Source organism: Vulpes vulpes, chromosome 6 (assembly GCF_048418805.1).
Source record: "Vulpes vulpes isolate BD-2025 chromosome 6, VulVul3, whole genome shotgun sequence".
NCBI lineage: Eukaryota > Metazoa > Chordata > Mammalia > Carnivora > Canidae > Vulpes > Vulpes vulpes.
Genome location: NC_132785.1, coordinates 72,949,097 through 72,962,236, shown reverse-complemented (window position 1 = coordinate 72,962,236; position 13,140 = coordinate 72,949,097). Strand labels below are relative to the sequence as shown.

The 13,140-nt window shown below is 36.0% G+C and overlaps 1 protein-coding gene across 6 annotated transcripts in view; it reads right to left on the bottom strand.

Annotated features, from left to right (window-relative positions):
• The window catches only part of AKAP6 (A-kinase anchoring protein 6), a 571,491-nt gene that overhangs the window by 78,308 nt on the left and 480,043 nt on the right, over positions 1-13,140 (bottom strand). For all 6 annotated transcript variants that reach the window (XM_072761386.1, XM_026007685.2, XM_072761389.1 and 3 more), the window contains 2 exons: positions 9,130-9,276; positions 5,737-5,961 (listed from right to left, as the gene is read on the bottom strand). In XM_072761386.1, the coding sequence (XP_072617487.1) occupies positions 5,737-5,961; positions 9,130-9,276 (372 nt within the window). The remainder of the gene's footprint in view (positions 1-5,736; positions 5,962-9,129; positions 9,277-13,140) is intronic.

Sequence of the window (13,140 nt, the reverse complement as noted above, 5' to 3'; positions counted from 1 at the left end):
GAAACCTGTTTCTAATCTTTCAAGATTTGCATTGCTGTCTTTAATTTCCATGAATCTGGTTTACCTGACAGCAGTAATACAAATGACACATGTGAAATAAGTACACAGTTATATCCTTGTATCCTCAACTCATTCTCCTTCATAGAAACAATTCAGCATCTTCTTCTAGTAAAAGGTATGCTCATAAAGAATTTGGCCTCTGTTGTTTCCTTTTATTTACTTTAAAAGGCTGCATTGGGACTGCCTATAAAAATTTCCTGTAGATCTTCCCACTACCCCCAGATGGTAGTGTGTGTAACATTTATTTAAGTCTATCTTTGAATTTAAACCTTAACCCAGCCAAATTTTTTTAAAAGGCAGTTCTGGATTGTAACCAGTTACTTAAAATTACTAAAGTGTTAGATGATAGATTTTTTTTTAATATATGGTGGGAAAAAATACCTGATAAAAGCTGAATTCAGTATTTTCTTTTGACAAACATACTTGGTTAATATTATAGCTTTTAAAAAAATTTATCTAAGACATATAGAAAAGATTAAGTCTCATCTGATATCTGTTGATTTTGAAAGCATTCAGATGCTTTTGTCACAGCCAGATTGAATCACTGTAATTCTTTGCAGCTTTGCCAACAACATCATTACAAAGTTTGTAATGGCTCCAGAAAACAGCAGCAGGGATGATCCTGGACCTGTAGGAACCACAACTTCCTTTCACATATTCCAAAACTTCCAAAATATCCTCTTCTGTCTTCCAACCTAATCTCCTTAAAAATATGGGCTGTGAGGGACACAGGAAGTGTGATTATTTGTGGTGGCATTTGAGATTGGTTATAACGGACATGGGAAATTCCCTCTAAATGTCTTGGCTAGATTGGTCCAATTTTTACTTCTGGAAACCACACAGTGAGATTTGGGAAAACATTTCTCAAAGCATGTGAACTGTGTTTAGCCCTTTTATTTATCTCCTTTTATTAAAAGATGTATTTGTGATACTCCTTTTCAGAGTAATTACTTAGTAATGCTACACATTTAATAGTTAATTTAGCATCCTTTTAAAGACTGTATCCTAAAAATTTTAATTTCCAAGATTTAAAACTGACTCACTGACTTCCTTCAGCTGGCTGCCGAGTATTCAGAAATGGGATGAGGAACAAGAGGAGGCTACCAGTTAATGTGTTTTTCTCTTTTCAGAAAAAGATCTTTAACCCAGGGACTGTTGAGTCTACAAAGTAATGGCAGATTCTGGAACAGACTATTGGCTCTATCATTTACTACCTTAAGCAAATAACTTCATTTTTCCCTACCACCATTTTCTCATCTATACATACGGGATAATAAACTATCTGCCTTAGGATGGTGATAAGGATTAATAAGCAAGTGGAGGTTAAACATTTAGAAACTGTGACTTACATCCTACAAACACTTGGTAAGGATTAGTTGTCATTGTTAAAATTATTAAAGAATGTTTTGTTCCTCCTACTGTAATTCTAACATGGCCTCCTTTCCTCAAAGGAGATGCAGATGGTAGCCATGCCCATGTTTATGGTAATTTTTGTAATCTAGAGCAGGGTCAGGAACCTAAGGCCTGAGGGCCAAATCTGGCCCACTGTCTGCTTTTGTAAATAGTTTTGTAAATTAGTTTTATTGAACGCACTATATTAATTCATTTACATATTACTGGTGGCTGCTTTTACACTACAGCAGCCAAGTTGAGTAATTGTGACAGAGATTGTGTTATATGGCCTTTTGCAACAAAATGCTCGCCAACCCTTGATTTAGTGTACAATGAGGTTTCAGTGTTTATTCTGAAAGATCGGTGAATGACCAGATGGGAGAATACTGGAATTTGAACCCAAAGACCATGGCTTTTGCTCTGCCTCTGCTGCTAGTTGCTGTGAGGACTCCAACAAGTCATGTTGACTTTCCACACCTCAAGTTCGCCATTCATAAAAATAAATTAGAACACCCAAAAGAAAGTAATCATAATTTTCACCTTACATAATTAGTGGAAAGTTTAAGTATAATAGTTTGGATAAAAGTGCTTGGTCAAATTTAAATTGCTAAGCAAATTTGAGACATTAATCACAGCCAAGCTTACTAAATCTATTCCACTCATTCACCTTCTTGATGACAGACCTTCTTGGCAGCTCTAAACTTGCCTTCCTGGGCTGGTTCTGGGCCCAGTCCAGTGCTACAGCCTCTTTTAGCTAGTCATGAATAATTTCTCCCCAATTCGAGTCTTTAGGATAATGAATTTCATTATGAAATATAAGAAACATATGATTAAGCAATTATTTTCTCTTGGAAGGGTCATCATTAAAAAGTAGTGCTTTCCAGCCAATGGCACTGAAGCTACACACACACAGAGGACTCTAAGGGGTCCTTTGCCAGCTGACCTCATTAACTCTCTGATGTGCTCTCCACATTTTATTGTAATGGGGTGTTCACTCCTTGATGATTCTGTGTTTCTGTCCCAGGAGTCTTAGGTTCACACCTTCGTGTATCTCCCTGTGCTGGGCTTTGACTCTTTCTTTCTTAGGTAGAATTTTGTCTTGTTTATCCCATGTTTATCACACTTACTGCCTTAAAGTAAAAGAATACATTCCACAACCGCTTTTTCTCTTCTTCCTAATACTTAAGATCCGATTCCTTTCTCTCAACCCAGACCAAACTCTAAGAAGGAAACAGTTGTGTCTACAAAGTAATGGGTTTTCCTTTTTTTTGGGGGGGGGGGGGGTTTCCTTTTTATATGCAGCACCTTCCCACCCTGTTCTCCGGGGTAGTGCACTGTGGCTTATCTATCATTACTCTGGGTGTCACATAAAGGAATTCATTCTGTTAAAAGCCTGAGATTTTAGAGAATGGAGAATCATAAAGCTAAGTCCTGTGGATAAAGCCTGTCTTCAGTGTGACCATTGACAGCAGAAGACATTTGGGAACACACAAGAAGAGGAGAAATGTGACAAAAAGTTCCACACGTAAAGTTTCTTTAATAACGCTCTTTGGAGAGGCTTTATCACTTAGAAAGGCAGAGGGTATCTGTTCTTTAGGTTTGTGGTAAAAGTTTTTATTCTGCATATGCCTATTATCAATTATGATTTTGACAGGTTATAAACATTATGCTACATTATTATTATATTACAAACATTTGGTTTAATTTGCCCAATGAATGTGGTAATATACAGAACACTTGATTAATCATACACTAAACGCTAAAGAGTAAACAGCTCAGAAATATTTAAAATTCTGGCTAGGAAAGACATTTATTCCAACAGACAGGCGTAAAGCTTTCTTACAAAACAAAAAAGAAGTGCCATCATGCTAGATCCACTTAGCTTATCTGATCAAACTCCTCAAGGTCAAAATTGTAGAAGGAACTGAAGTTTCAAGTTATAGAGAAAAATTATCAGGGCTCCATAAACTCTAAAAGTTTGAATGCTTCAATTTAAAAAGTGACCCATGGCAAAGAAGTTTACACTGCTGCAGTATAAAAATGTAAAATAAAAACACAAATATTTCTACCTCCCAAGATCTTCAGTAGCTAAGACTATCTGCTATTCTGGCCAAATTACTGAAAATTATGATTGATAAACCAACCACAAAGAAATAGTGACATTTGGTTCTGTCCTGTTTTTTTCCTTTGAGCCATGCAGCATTGAAAGGCATTCAATAAATATCAATAAATATCAATTTTGCATAGTAGTTCAGAGAATAGGCTTTACACTCAGACAGCCCTGGATTTAAAACCTAATTCTACCACTCATTATATGTGGCCTTGGACTTGCAAAACTTAACCTCCGTGTGTGTTTCCATAGGCACATTCTGCAAAATCAAGATTCCACTTCATAGGTTGCTATTAGCATCAAATGAGACACACACATATATATACTCACAATGTATATTGTACATTGTATCAGCAATATTGTATATTGTTGATGACACTATACAAAGCTAAAGCATGAAGCTAATGTCTTTGGAAGCATCAGCTATATTAATATAGAACTGCTCATTCTTCAACTTATAATAATAACAAAAGTGTGGGGGGATTGTTTTTAAATATCTATGAGATATGGGAGTAGGTAGGTATACAAATAATTGTAATAACAAACTTCCTGTCAGTTTCTAATTATTATGTTACATTTGGAGGTTTATAATATGAAGAGATTCCTATCCCTTAAATGAACCATTACAAAAAGTAGAAATAATAATTTATGTATGTAAACTCATAACTGTGTGAAATAAATACTATTGGTATCTCATCTTATGGGATGAAGAAACTGAAGCACCGAGGGATAATACGAGAAACATGACCAAGGTTACACAACTGTCTGGGGCCATTAACTGGTTCACTAAAGTTGTGATATAGATACTATAGAGAAAAAATATATTTCACATCATCCAGCCTACTAATGACCAGGATGCTTTATAGGGTACATGCCAAATTCAAAATAACACAGCATTCAACCATCTGAAGACTTCATTTCCCTGCAGTGAAGGTTAGGGCAAGACAGGAAGAGACGAAATAACAAATCTTCTGGATGTTAGATTTTAAACAGTAAAAATCTATTTGCCTTGGGAAGAGGCTTTCATTTAATTTCCAGTTTGGTCTTGTCATTCAATGGGAGAAGAGGAGGTTTTCAACCAAAACAATTTGTAGGTGTGCAATGCAGTTTACTAGGAAGTATGGTGGTCTTATCTTAAAGGGTTCCTCCTCCTAGGCTGTGCAGGTAAGCAACATGAGCCTGCCTGTCTGGAAGGCAGGAGGTAAACCATGGGCCACATGTGACTAAATTCTCTGATCCACTGCTGGAAGACCATAGGGCTGTGAGGGGATGGTGGGTGCAGGGTGGGGGGCTGGGCATGGGGGTAATGAATAAAACCTGGTTCTGGAAGGCTTGGAAAAGAAACAGTTGCTTGGTCCTAAGAAGTTCTTTCCTTCTTGGTTTCCCCCTTTCTCCTCTTTGAGACCATTCATGCCAGAAGGTTTCTTGCACCAAATTCATATCCTATAACCCCAAAGCCTCAGAGCCCAAATGATTACCACATTTAAAGGAGGATTCAAGTAGTACAGGCTAGCATAGGCAATAAAAGAAAATATTTGAATTCTGAACTGCTTTTGAATAGATCTTGCATATACCATGGAAACAAATGGGGTAAATGCTTCTTCTTTGCGGATATACAATGAATACGCACCCAGCTGTGTTGCCAAGGTTGGCATTTTTCTACAATGGACTATGCCTGTAATGTAGGAACCTCTTACTTTATTTCCTCCCTCTATAAATAGTTGATTCTCTCATATGTAAAAATTATGTTTCCTTTTGTTAGCATTAATGGTCTTCAATTAAATCATGTGCTTTTATCATATCAATTTATGAAGTATTTTTAGCCAGATTATTTATGGAACATTTAGGTCTGCCTTTCAAAGTCCTCAGTATTTTTTAGTGTTTGCTGGTCTGCTTTTAATTTATCAAAGCCCTCCCTCCACAGGCATTGCACAAAACACACAAGCAGCAGAGATTTCCCCTATACAATGTGTATTTGATATGTTTAATGTTCATCTTTATACACACAGAGATGTTGGCATACAAGAAATGTGGAGGGTGTCTATAAATTCAAAGAAACATTTAAGTGCACAGTGATACATAGATACATGGGTATAATACTTTATGTACTTGATAAATATTTCATCCCTACCATAAAGAAAGCTTTTTATCAACTTTGATTGTTTTTTTATTACCTTAAAGTATTGCAGTTGTTTCTCAGCATTCATTGTTCCTTCCTTTTCTTGTCTCAGACAGGAATTGAAGATGAAAAGCTCTGTATCTCTTAGCCACCCTTTCAGTTCTTTGATCCTGACCTCCAGCTGCCTTACCAGGCTTCCGCTTTCAGGAGAGAGCAGGTCACGTGGACCAGACCCACTGTGTCCTGCCATTGTGTCCTGGATCTTCTGTCCTAGGGTTTTCTAATGCATCAGATTAAAAGCAAAAACAAAACCAAAAACAAACAAATAAACAAAAACCAACAACAACAAAAACAAAAAAAATAGATTAGCTTCAGCACCAAAAACATACCATAGTTTGGTTAGTAACAAGAGCCACCTGGAAGGTGTCCCACTGCACCTGCCACCTCACAACTGACATTCAGTTCAGATTAGCTCATTGTTCCATTTAGGATTTTTGAATTCTTGAGCAATGTGTGTTGTTCTGACTACCACTAGAGGCTTAAGAAGACCTCATTCACTTATAATTTCCTTTAACAGGAAGGAAAAGTTCACTATGGTCACTGATGAAAATTCATTTAAATTCTCATGACAGGAGTTTACAGTAAAATATTCCCTGCATAATATTTTCAGGAGATAGAAGTCCGAGTTTAATCAATATACTAAAGAGGCCAAGAGTAGATTGTGCATGGAGAATTAAATTATTTCTTTCTTCTTTCTTTCTTTCTTTCTTTCTTTTCTTTCTTTCTTTCTTTTTCTTTTCTTTCTTCTCTCTCTCTTTCTCTCTCTCTCTCTCTCTCTTTCATTTCATAAACTACAATTTCCCAAACCATGGCTGTTAAGAAGGGGTAGCCTCCTTGGTGCTGTTGTTACATTTTACCTGACTTGGAAATTGTTCAGCCCCACAATTTCTCCCACTTTGCATTTCTGGATGCTAGACTTTCTAATATACGTGTCAAAAGAAGTCCCAATCCACTATTCTAGAAGCCTTCTTAGATTAACCTCTATGGCATGAACGTGCAGCTGAGAGGGCCTTTTTTCTTTCTTTCTTTCTTTCTTTCTTTCTTTCTTTTTAAGGAAAACACTCTGGAGAATCAGTAGGAGTTAATCTATAATGATGAATTAAACCTACAAAAATAAGCTTTAAAACACAAATAAAATTAAGTCAACAAACATTCATTTGCTGCGTAGTGTTCTGTAAATAGTATCTTTAGGAGATCATAACAGAAAAATAGCCTTTCTTGGCAACACCCTTGTATTTTCATGGTGCAAATATTGATAATTTGAAGACCCTCGGTGGAATCCAGATTTAGCTATTGTTTTTATGCTGTAACAAAAGTAGCAGCAGGAGGTGAAATCAATGCCCTTGGAGGGTAGGGTCACAAAAAAGAATTTATTGCCACTTTTTTGTTCTGGAACAGTTTGCAATCATAAATTCTTCATAAACAGAATACTTCAGAGAATGGTCCGTCTTCATAAATATACGACAGAGGACATCAATTTCATTTAATTCACAATTTGTGTCAGCACAGCAGATGCCAATGCCTGCCTTGATAGGGTTGTTTAATATGCAATTGAGACAGAGTAATATGCAGCACAGGGGACAAAATTTCACAGATTAAACTGTACGCACCACTGACATTTCATTCTAATGTATTTCCATTCCACACTGTTCACCTTAGATGAAAGTAATATTAAAAACCATATCCCTCTATTTTACTATTGTTAGAAGTTAAAATCCTTGTCTTTAAATTTTTTTCATGCCAATTAAAATGTAATCATGCCAATTAAAGCAGGATGCCTGGTGGTGTTGGTGTGGCATAGGTTTTGCTAAAGTCTCCCTTCCACCCTTCTCACCCCCTAAATCATTACAAAATTCTGCCTATTGTACTCAAAGGGTATTTTTGTCAAAATGACAACCATTTTTTTGTATCTGACTCATGAAGGATAGCTAAATATTGTTTCTTTCTTTAATCTTCTCTTGATTTACAATTTTTGTTGAGGAAGCAATATAACCCAACATCAAACAATTTTCAGAAAAGATTATTGTGAGCTGCTTATCAAATTAGAAATAGATAATATTAAAATACAACATAAACTATTGCTCTTTCTATCAAGCACATAAAGTTGCTGATCTCATCTATTTAGTGAAATAACCCTTTAAAAATGTCGTATGTTAACCACGTTTCTCCTGTAGATCATCAACGAATTCTGTGGAATTTAGCAGGTTCTGATTTCAATCACCATATTATAAAGTGGAAGCCACTAATTACTAGTAAAAAGTAACAGTAGGTCAGAATAAAAACTTTCGATGTTTTAAGTTACTTTGCACAAGTGCAGAGTGTAGTGAATTTAGATGAGAAAGCGAGGATTTAAACTTGCAGTTTTTAATCACCTAGATTAAGTATGGCATAAACCGAACACTGGCATTCCTCCAAGTCATCAAGGTACACGGAGAGCTTTTTATTCAAAATATTTTTGGAGTATTATTTCTTTAAAATTAAAAAAAGGCAGAAAAGGGAAGGCATGCAAAATTATGCTCCATAGCTGACACCGCCCATACTTTGCTGTTATAATTAATCATTTAAGTAATTGACAAATTTAGCTTACCCTTGATTTGAAGTGAAGGCAATTTAGGAGAGAAGTGGATGAAAAAATACAGTTTAACCTCTCTCTCTCAGCTGTCTTCCAACAAAAGGACAGCACTGTCTCTCGCACAAGTGCCATCCTGGTCTGTGGTTAACAGAATCTCTATATTGCCTTTTTGCCAGATTCTTGCAACACAGTCTTTGGCTGAGACCCAGCCCATCATTGCGTGAAATGAATTACACGAAACTTTTTTTTTTTTTTTGGGCTTTTGTTAAAAGTGAGCTGGAAATTGAGGCACAAAACAGTGGCCGATTTCATTCTGCAATTCAGATTTGGGTCAGATTTGCATCTTTGTTTTGGTGGCTTTCTTGTGACTTGGAAGCTGTAGTGACAACTCCACTTTTCGTCTGAAGGGTACAGTAAATAGTTAAACAGTGGATGTCTCTAACATGTACCTTCAGAATAAATTCTATTAACATTCATTCAAGCATGACAGTCAGTGTATATCAGATATACTGTATTATAGTTGACTTGGTGCATACCCATAATACATGGCATATTTTACTTACTTTTTTATGTATTAAAGAACCAAAATTATTAAAATCTGAGAGAAGACAAGCTCAGAGTTAAAAAAAAAAAAGCAACAGAAGAGGAAAAGCAGTGTTTTTCCCTCATAATAGCATAAATAGCTTGTTTGAAAGGTAGGTGGTGAATTGAAAGAGAGAGATATTTGTGCTTCAAATTAGAAATCAGACAGATAGAGTACTTCACTACACAAAAAATGTACACATAACCTACAAACAGTAATAAAAATGCAAATACCCCAAGCAGTTCCCATTTTTCATTAATTGAATCCACTTTTTCAAGGAGATCATTTGGTAGTAAAACGCCACCTTTCTTCAGTGCTTCAACCTTACTAAGCAGCTCCGCCTTTTTCGGGTCCCTGATGGACATTTCCACACTGTACCGCTGAAACGGTAAAAGAAAAGGAGAGATCTCATTAGGGAGACAGGTGTTCTTAAAGAGTCTTTCAGCACAGAGTTAGTGATGCTCATGGGTGTTAAATGTTTTTGTTTCCAATAAAATTTATGGGGAGGCTAAATCCAAGTATCTTCAGTAGTTGAGGAATGTTACGGAAACATTTCAAATATATATCACTCACACATACATCAACATCCAAGGGATTGCATTTAGTTGACTAAGATTTATGTCATTTTTAAAGTAAAGTTTACACACACAAATGATCTTTGATTTAAGATATTCCAAACAGGAAAATACCTGGTCCAGAGAGATTTAATATTACAGTTCATTTCAGCTAGCATGTGACTCCGGAGTGCTGCCCATCTCTCATCTCTGCCCCACAAAGAACTGGTGGTACAGGTACAAATAAAATGATCCCTAAAGATTGTGTGACCTTCCTCCTTAGCCTGTAAGTCTCCTGAATTCTCAGTTAACACTTTTTCTCCCCATTTTTCTTTTACTTAAAAACTGTGTGGGCCTGAGAAGAGGTACATATAGAGGAAAAAAAAAAGAGCAAATCAGTGCTTTGGAAATGTTTACAAATCTATGCCTCTTTAATGATTACCACAAAATGTCCCCCAACATCACAATTGACTACAGATACCTCTCCCCCAATACATGTTATATTCTAATAAACTGCCAAGTGAGTCTCTGCTAAGAGATGCTTTGCTAGAGATAACCTAAGTGCCATTTAATAATGTTTCTATAGTGATTTCTATAGTGGCAGTTTCTATAGTGATTCTCTTCAAAACACTCTATTTGGATAACTTCATAGTTAGAAAGTTTTAAATTACAAATAGCTATAAATGACTATATTTTTAAAATGTACTACACACAAAAACACCTCTGAGTAGAAAACTAGATTCTGGTTAAAACATTATCCATATTTACAACTTTAGCACATTTCCAAAACGTAATGGCGATCCTCCAATTTTTTCCTTTGAGGCACGTAAGCTGGGCCACTGAGGCCCTTGGAAGTATTGCTCTATTGCGCTAACTGAGCTAAGAGGGTCGCCTCATCAGATCCAAAGAGAAAAGCTTTTGTCTGGGCAAAGTAGCAAATCAGGAAGTCCAAAACATGCCCAAGCATGTTATTCACCCTGAAAACACAGTATTAGATAAGATCCCAAACTAAAATACAATTGGAAGTAGCTTATAGGAAAAGAAGGAATGAAATCCTTGTTTTGGGTAATAGATACTCAGCATTTATGTGTATATGTTTGCATACTTTGTTTCATATTTTAATCTTTCATTTACACTAAACACACACATCATTTGTATTATGTAAACTTCTGCAAATGTTAGTCATTTGTGGATCACAGAACAAAATGTTTTAAATGAGATGATTTAAAGCATTTCATAGTATTAATGAATGTTGATCAGAGTGTCAAAGTATCCAAAATTACATGAATATGCATAATAAAAAAAATGAAGGGTTGTTTCAGAACTCTTCCAGAATTTGACCTGTGACACATGGGAGATTCTGATTGCATTTTCTGATGGCAGGCAATTACCAGGACCATGTTACTCCAATACTTAAAAAACACTGGCCACCGAGTTTTCTGGACAAAATACTCAACAAGTATTCTAGAAACCTAGATAGTGTTTTATTTATCAAAGTGATGATTGAGGAGAGGGCAATCTGCTTTAGGTAATCAGATTCCCATCTAAAGATGATGCTGCTGACAAAGATTTACATAATTAATTTGGTAAGACTTCTTTGACATAATATTGGGGAAACCAGCATTTCAGGGAGGCAGAAGAATCCTATTTAAATCTTTTGCTTATGCCACGTGCACTGATAGAAGGAGTCCTCTGACTGTGCCACCTGGGAGCAGTCTCAACCAGTTATCACTTCACTTATGACAAGCTCATCCCTCTCTTTACCCCAACTTTTAAGGGCTCCCACACAGCAGATCAGTCAAGACAGAGGACAGTTTAGATTTGTCTCATAAAAATGATAGTCTGGTAATAATAAAAAAATATAAAAAGCAATTAATTTAATTTTAGACATAGTAAAATAATTTTCTCTAGGAAATGTGGTACAAGTAGTCACTGCAATGGCTATTATAAAAGGTTATTACATTAAAAAACTTGTCTTTACGTATGCTCCCTGTCTCACCACCATGTAACCTACTGTATAAATAGCTTGATCAAAGATGTGATTGATGGACAATGCTTTCAAACTATCAAAGCTAGGAGAATCTAGCTAATCATTAGGTGTATCAGTATATGCACAAGGGGTACCAGAATCTCATGTAATTTAAGGCACAGATATTGACTTTAAGTTTTGAGGCCCTCTGAAGGTTGAATCTGATATGACTTAGGACCTCATGTTGTATATATGTGTAACAATGCCAGAGGGTTGTTTTTGCTGATACCCAAGACATTTTGCTCTTTTCTCTTTCAACATCTTTTCAGCAAAGAAGCCTTAGATGGGGAGAATCAACTGCCAGCTCCATCAGTTCTCAGTCATCCTATCAAGTAGGGCTACTTTCTCCTGTGGAGAGAAGATAATTTAATCTTCATATTCATTTCACCCACAGCAGCAAGTGAGCAGAGACTGCCCCCATTGTGTCCTATAGTCTGGGGATATTATGATAGGGACTACTCTTCAATAGCCAAAAATGAGATTAACAAAGTTAAAGTCAGATGGCTTTCCTTGAGTGCAAAGGTAAATAAGCATCCAGTATTTAATTTCCCCACAGCACCTGCTGTGGGCCTCTCTGTCTAGTCGAAAATAAAATATACTCTATTGAAAGGGCATATTTACATTATTAAGTGTATTTGCCTGGCCAATTCAATTTTGACTAATGAAGCCTCCTAATAGATACGTGAATGATCTAAATCAAAGACACAGGCTACTCCTATCCAAAATGCCACTCCCATGTGTACCGGGAGGTATATAAGAAAACTTTAAAAACAAAGCTAAAAATAACCACAAACACTAGCTTGCTATTTTTAACTAAAAATTAAAGAAGTTTTTAGAAATTCTTACTCAGTGCTTGCTTTTTAAAAACACAAATGCTAAAATCGAATTATAAAACAAAGCCAGTAAAACATGGATTTCTGAAAGTAAATATAATTAGAAATGCATAAAGACTTGATTGAGATAACTTTTTTGACAGTTATGCTAAAGGCTCTTTCCCTCCTAAAATCTTTTTTTTTTTTTTTTTTTTTTGTTAAAAATCACACCAAAAATTCTGCCCAAATGGAGACTGGAACAATGCCTTGAAACAGTGTTAATTGTCACCATGGAAACCAGAAGAATAAGCCATTTTGAAACTGGTATAGAAGGCACACATTGAGCAACTCAAGCATTTTTCTGCCTCCCTCAATGTTAAAGAACAAGATGCCTTGTCACTGTGAGGTCAGAGAAAGAAAGCATCATGAAAGGGTTGTAGATGCTCACTGTCTAGTAAATAAAAAAAATAGAAAATAAACTACATACAGCTAATGCTATAAGACTACCCAGTGAATCTTTTTGAAATAGAAAGATCATCAAAAGATGGCCAGGATTGGGGGATGGATTCCACCTAAGCAAATCTTCAGGGCTATATTATGTGAACCTTGCCCCCAAAGCTCCCTGGGAATTCTGCTGTTGTAATAAAACTTCAGAAGAGGAAAGAAAAAAGGCAGCATGATGGAATTCAAAATAATGCTCTAAAAGCACACAGAGAGATTAAGACATCCATTGTAAGACTTTTGTATGGTGCTTCTGTTGGTTATGCTGAAAAGAGACCAGACATTGCTGAGCAGAGGGTGAAGTTTTGGCTACAAGAAACATAAGAATTAAACCAAAGAATTTTCTTG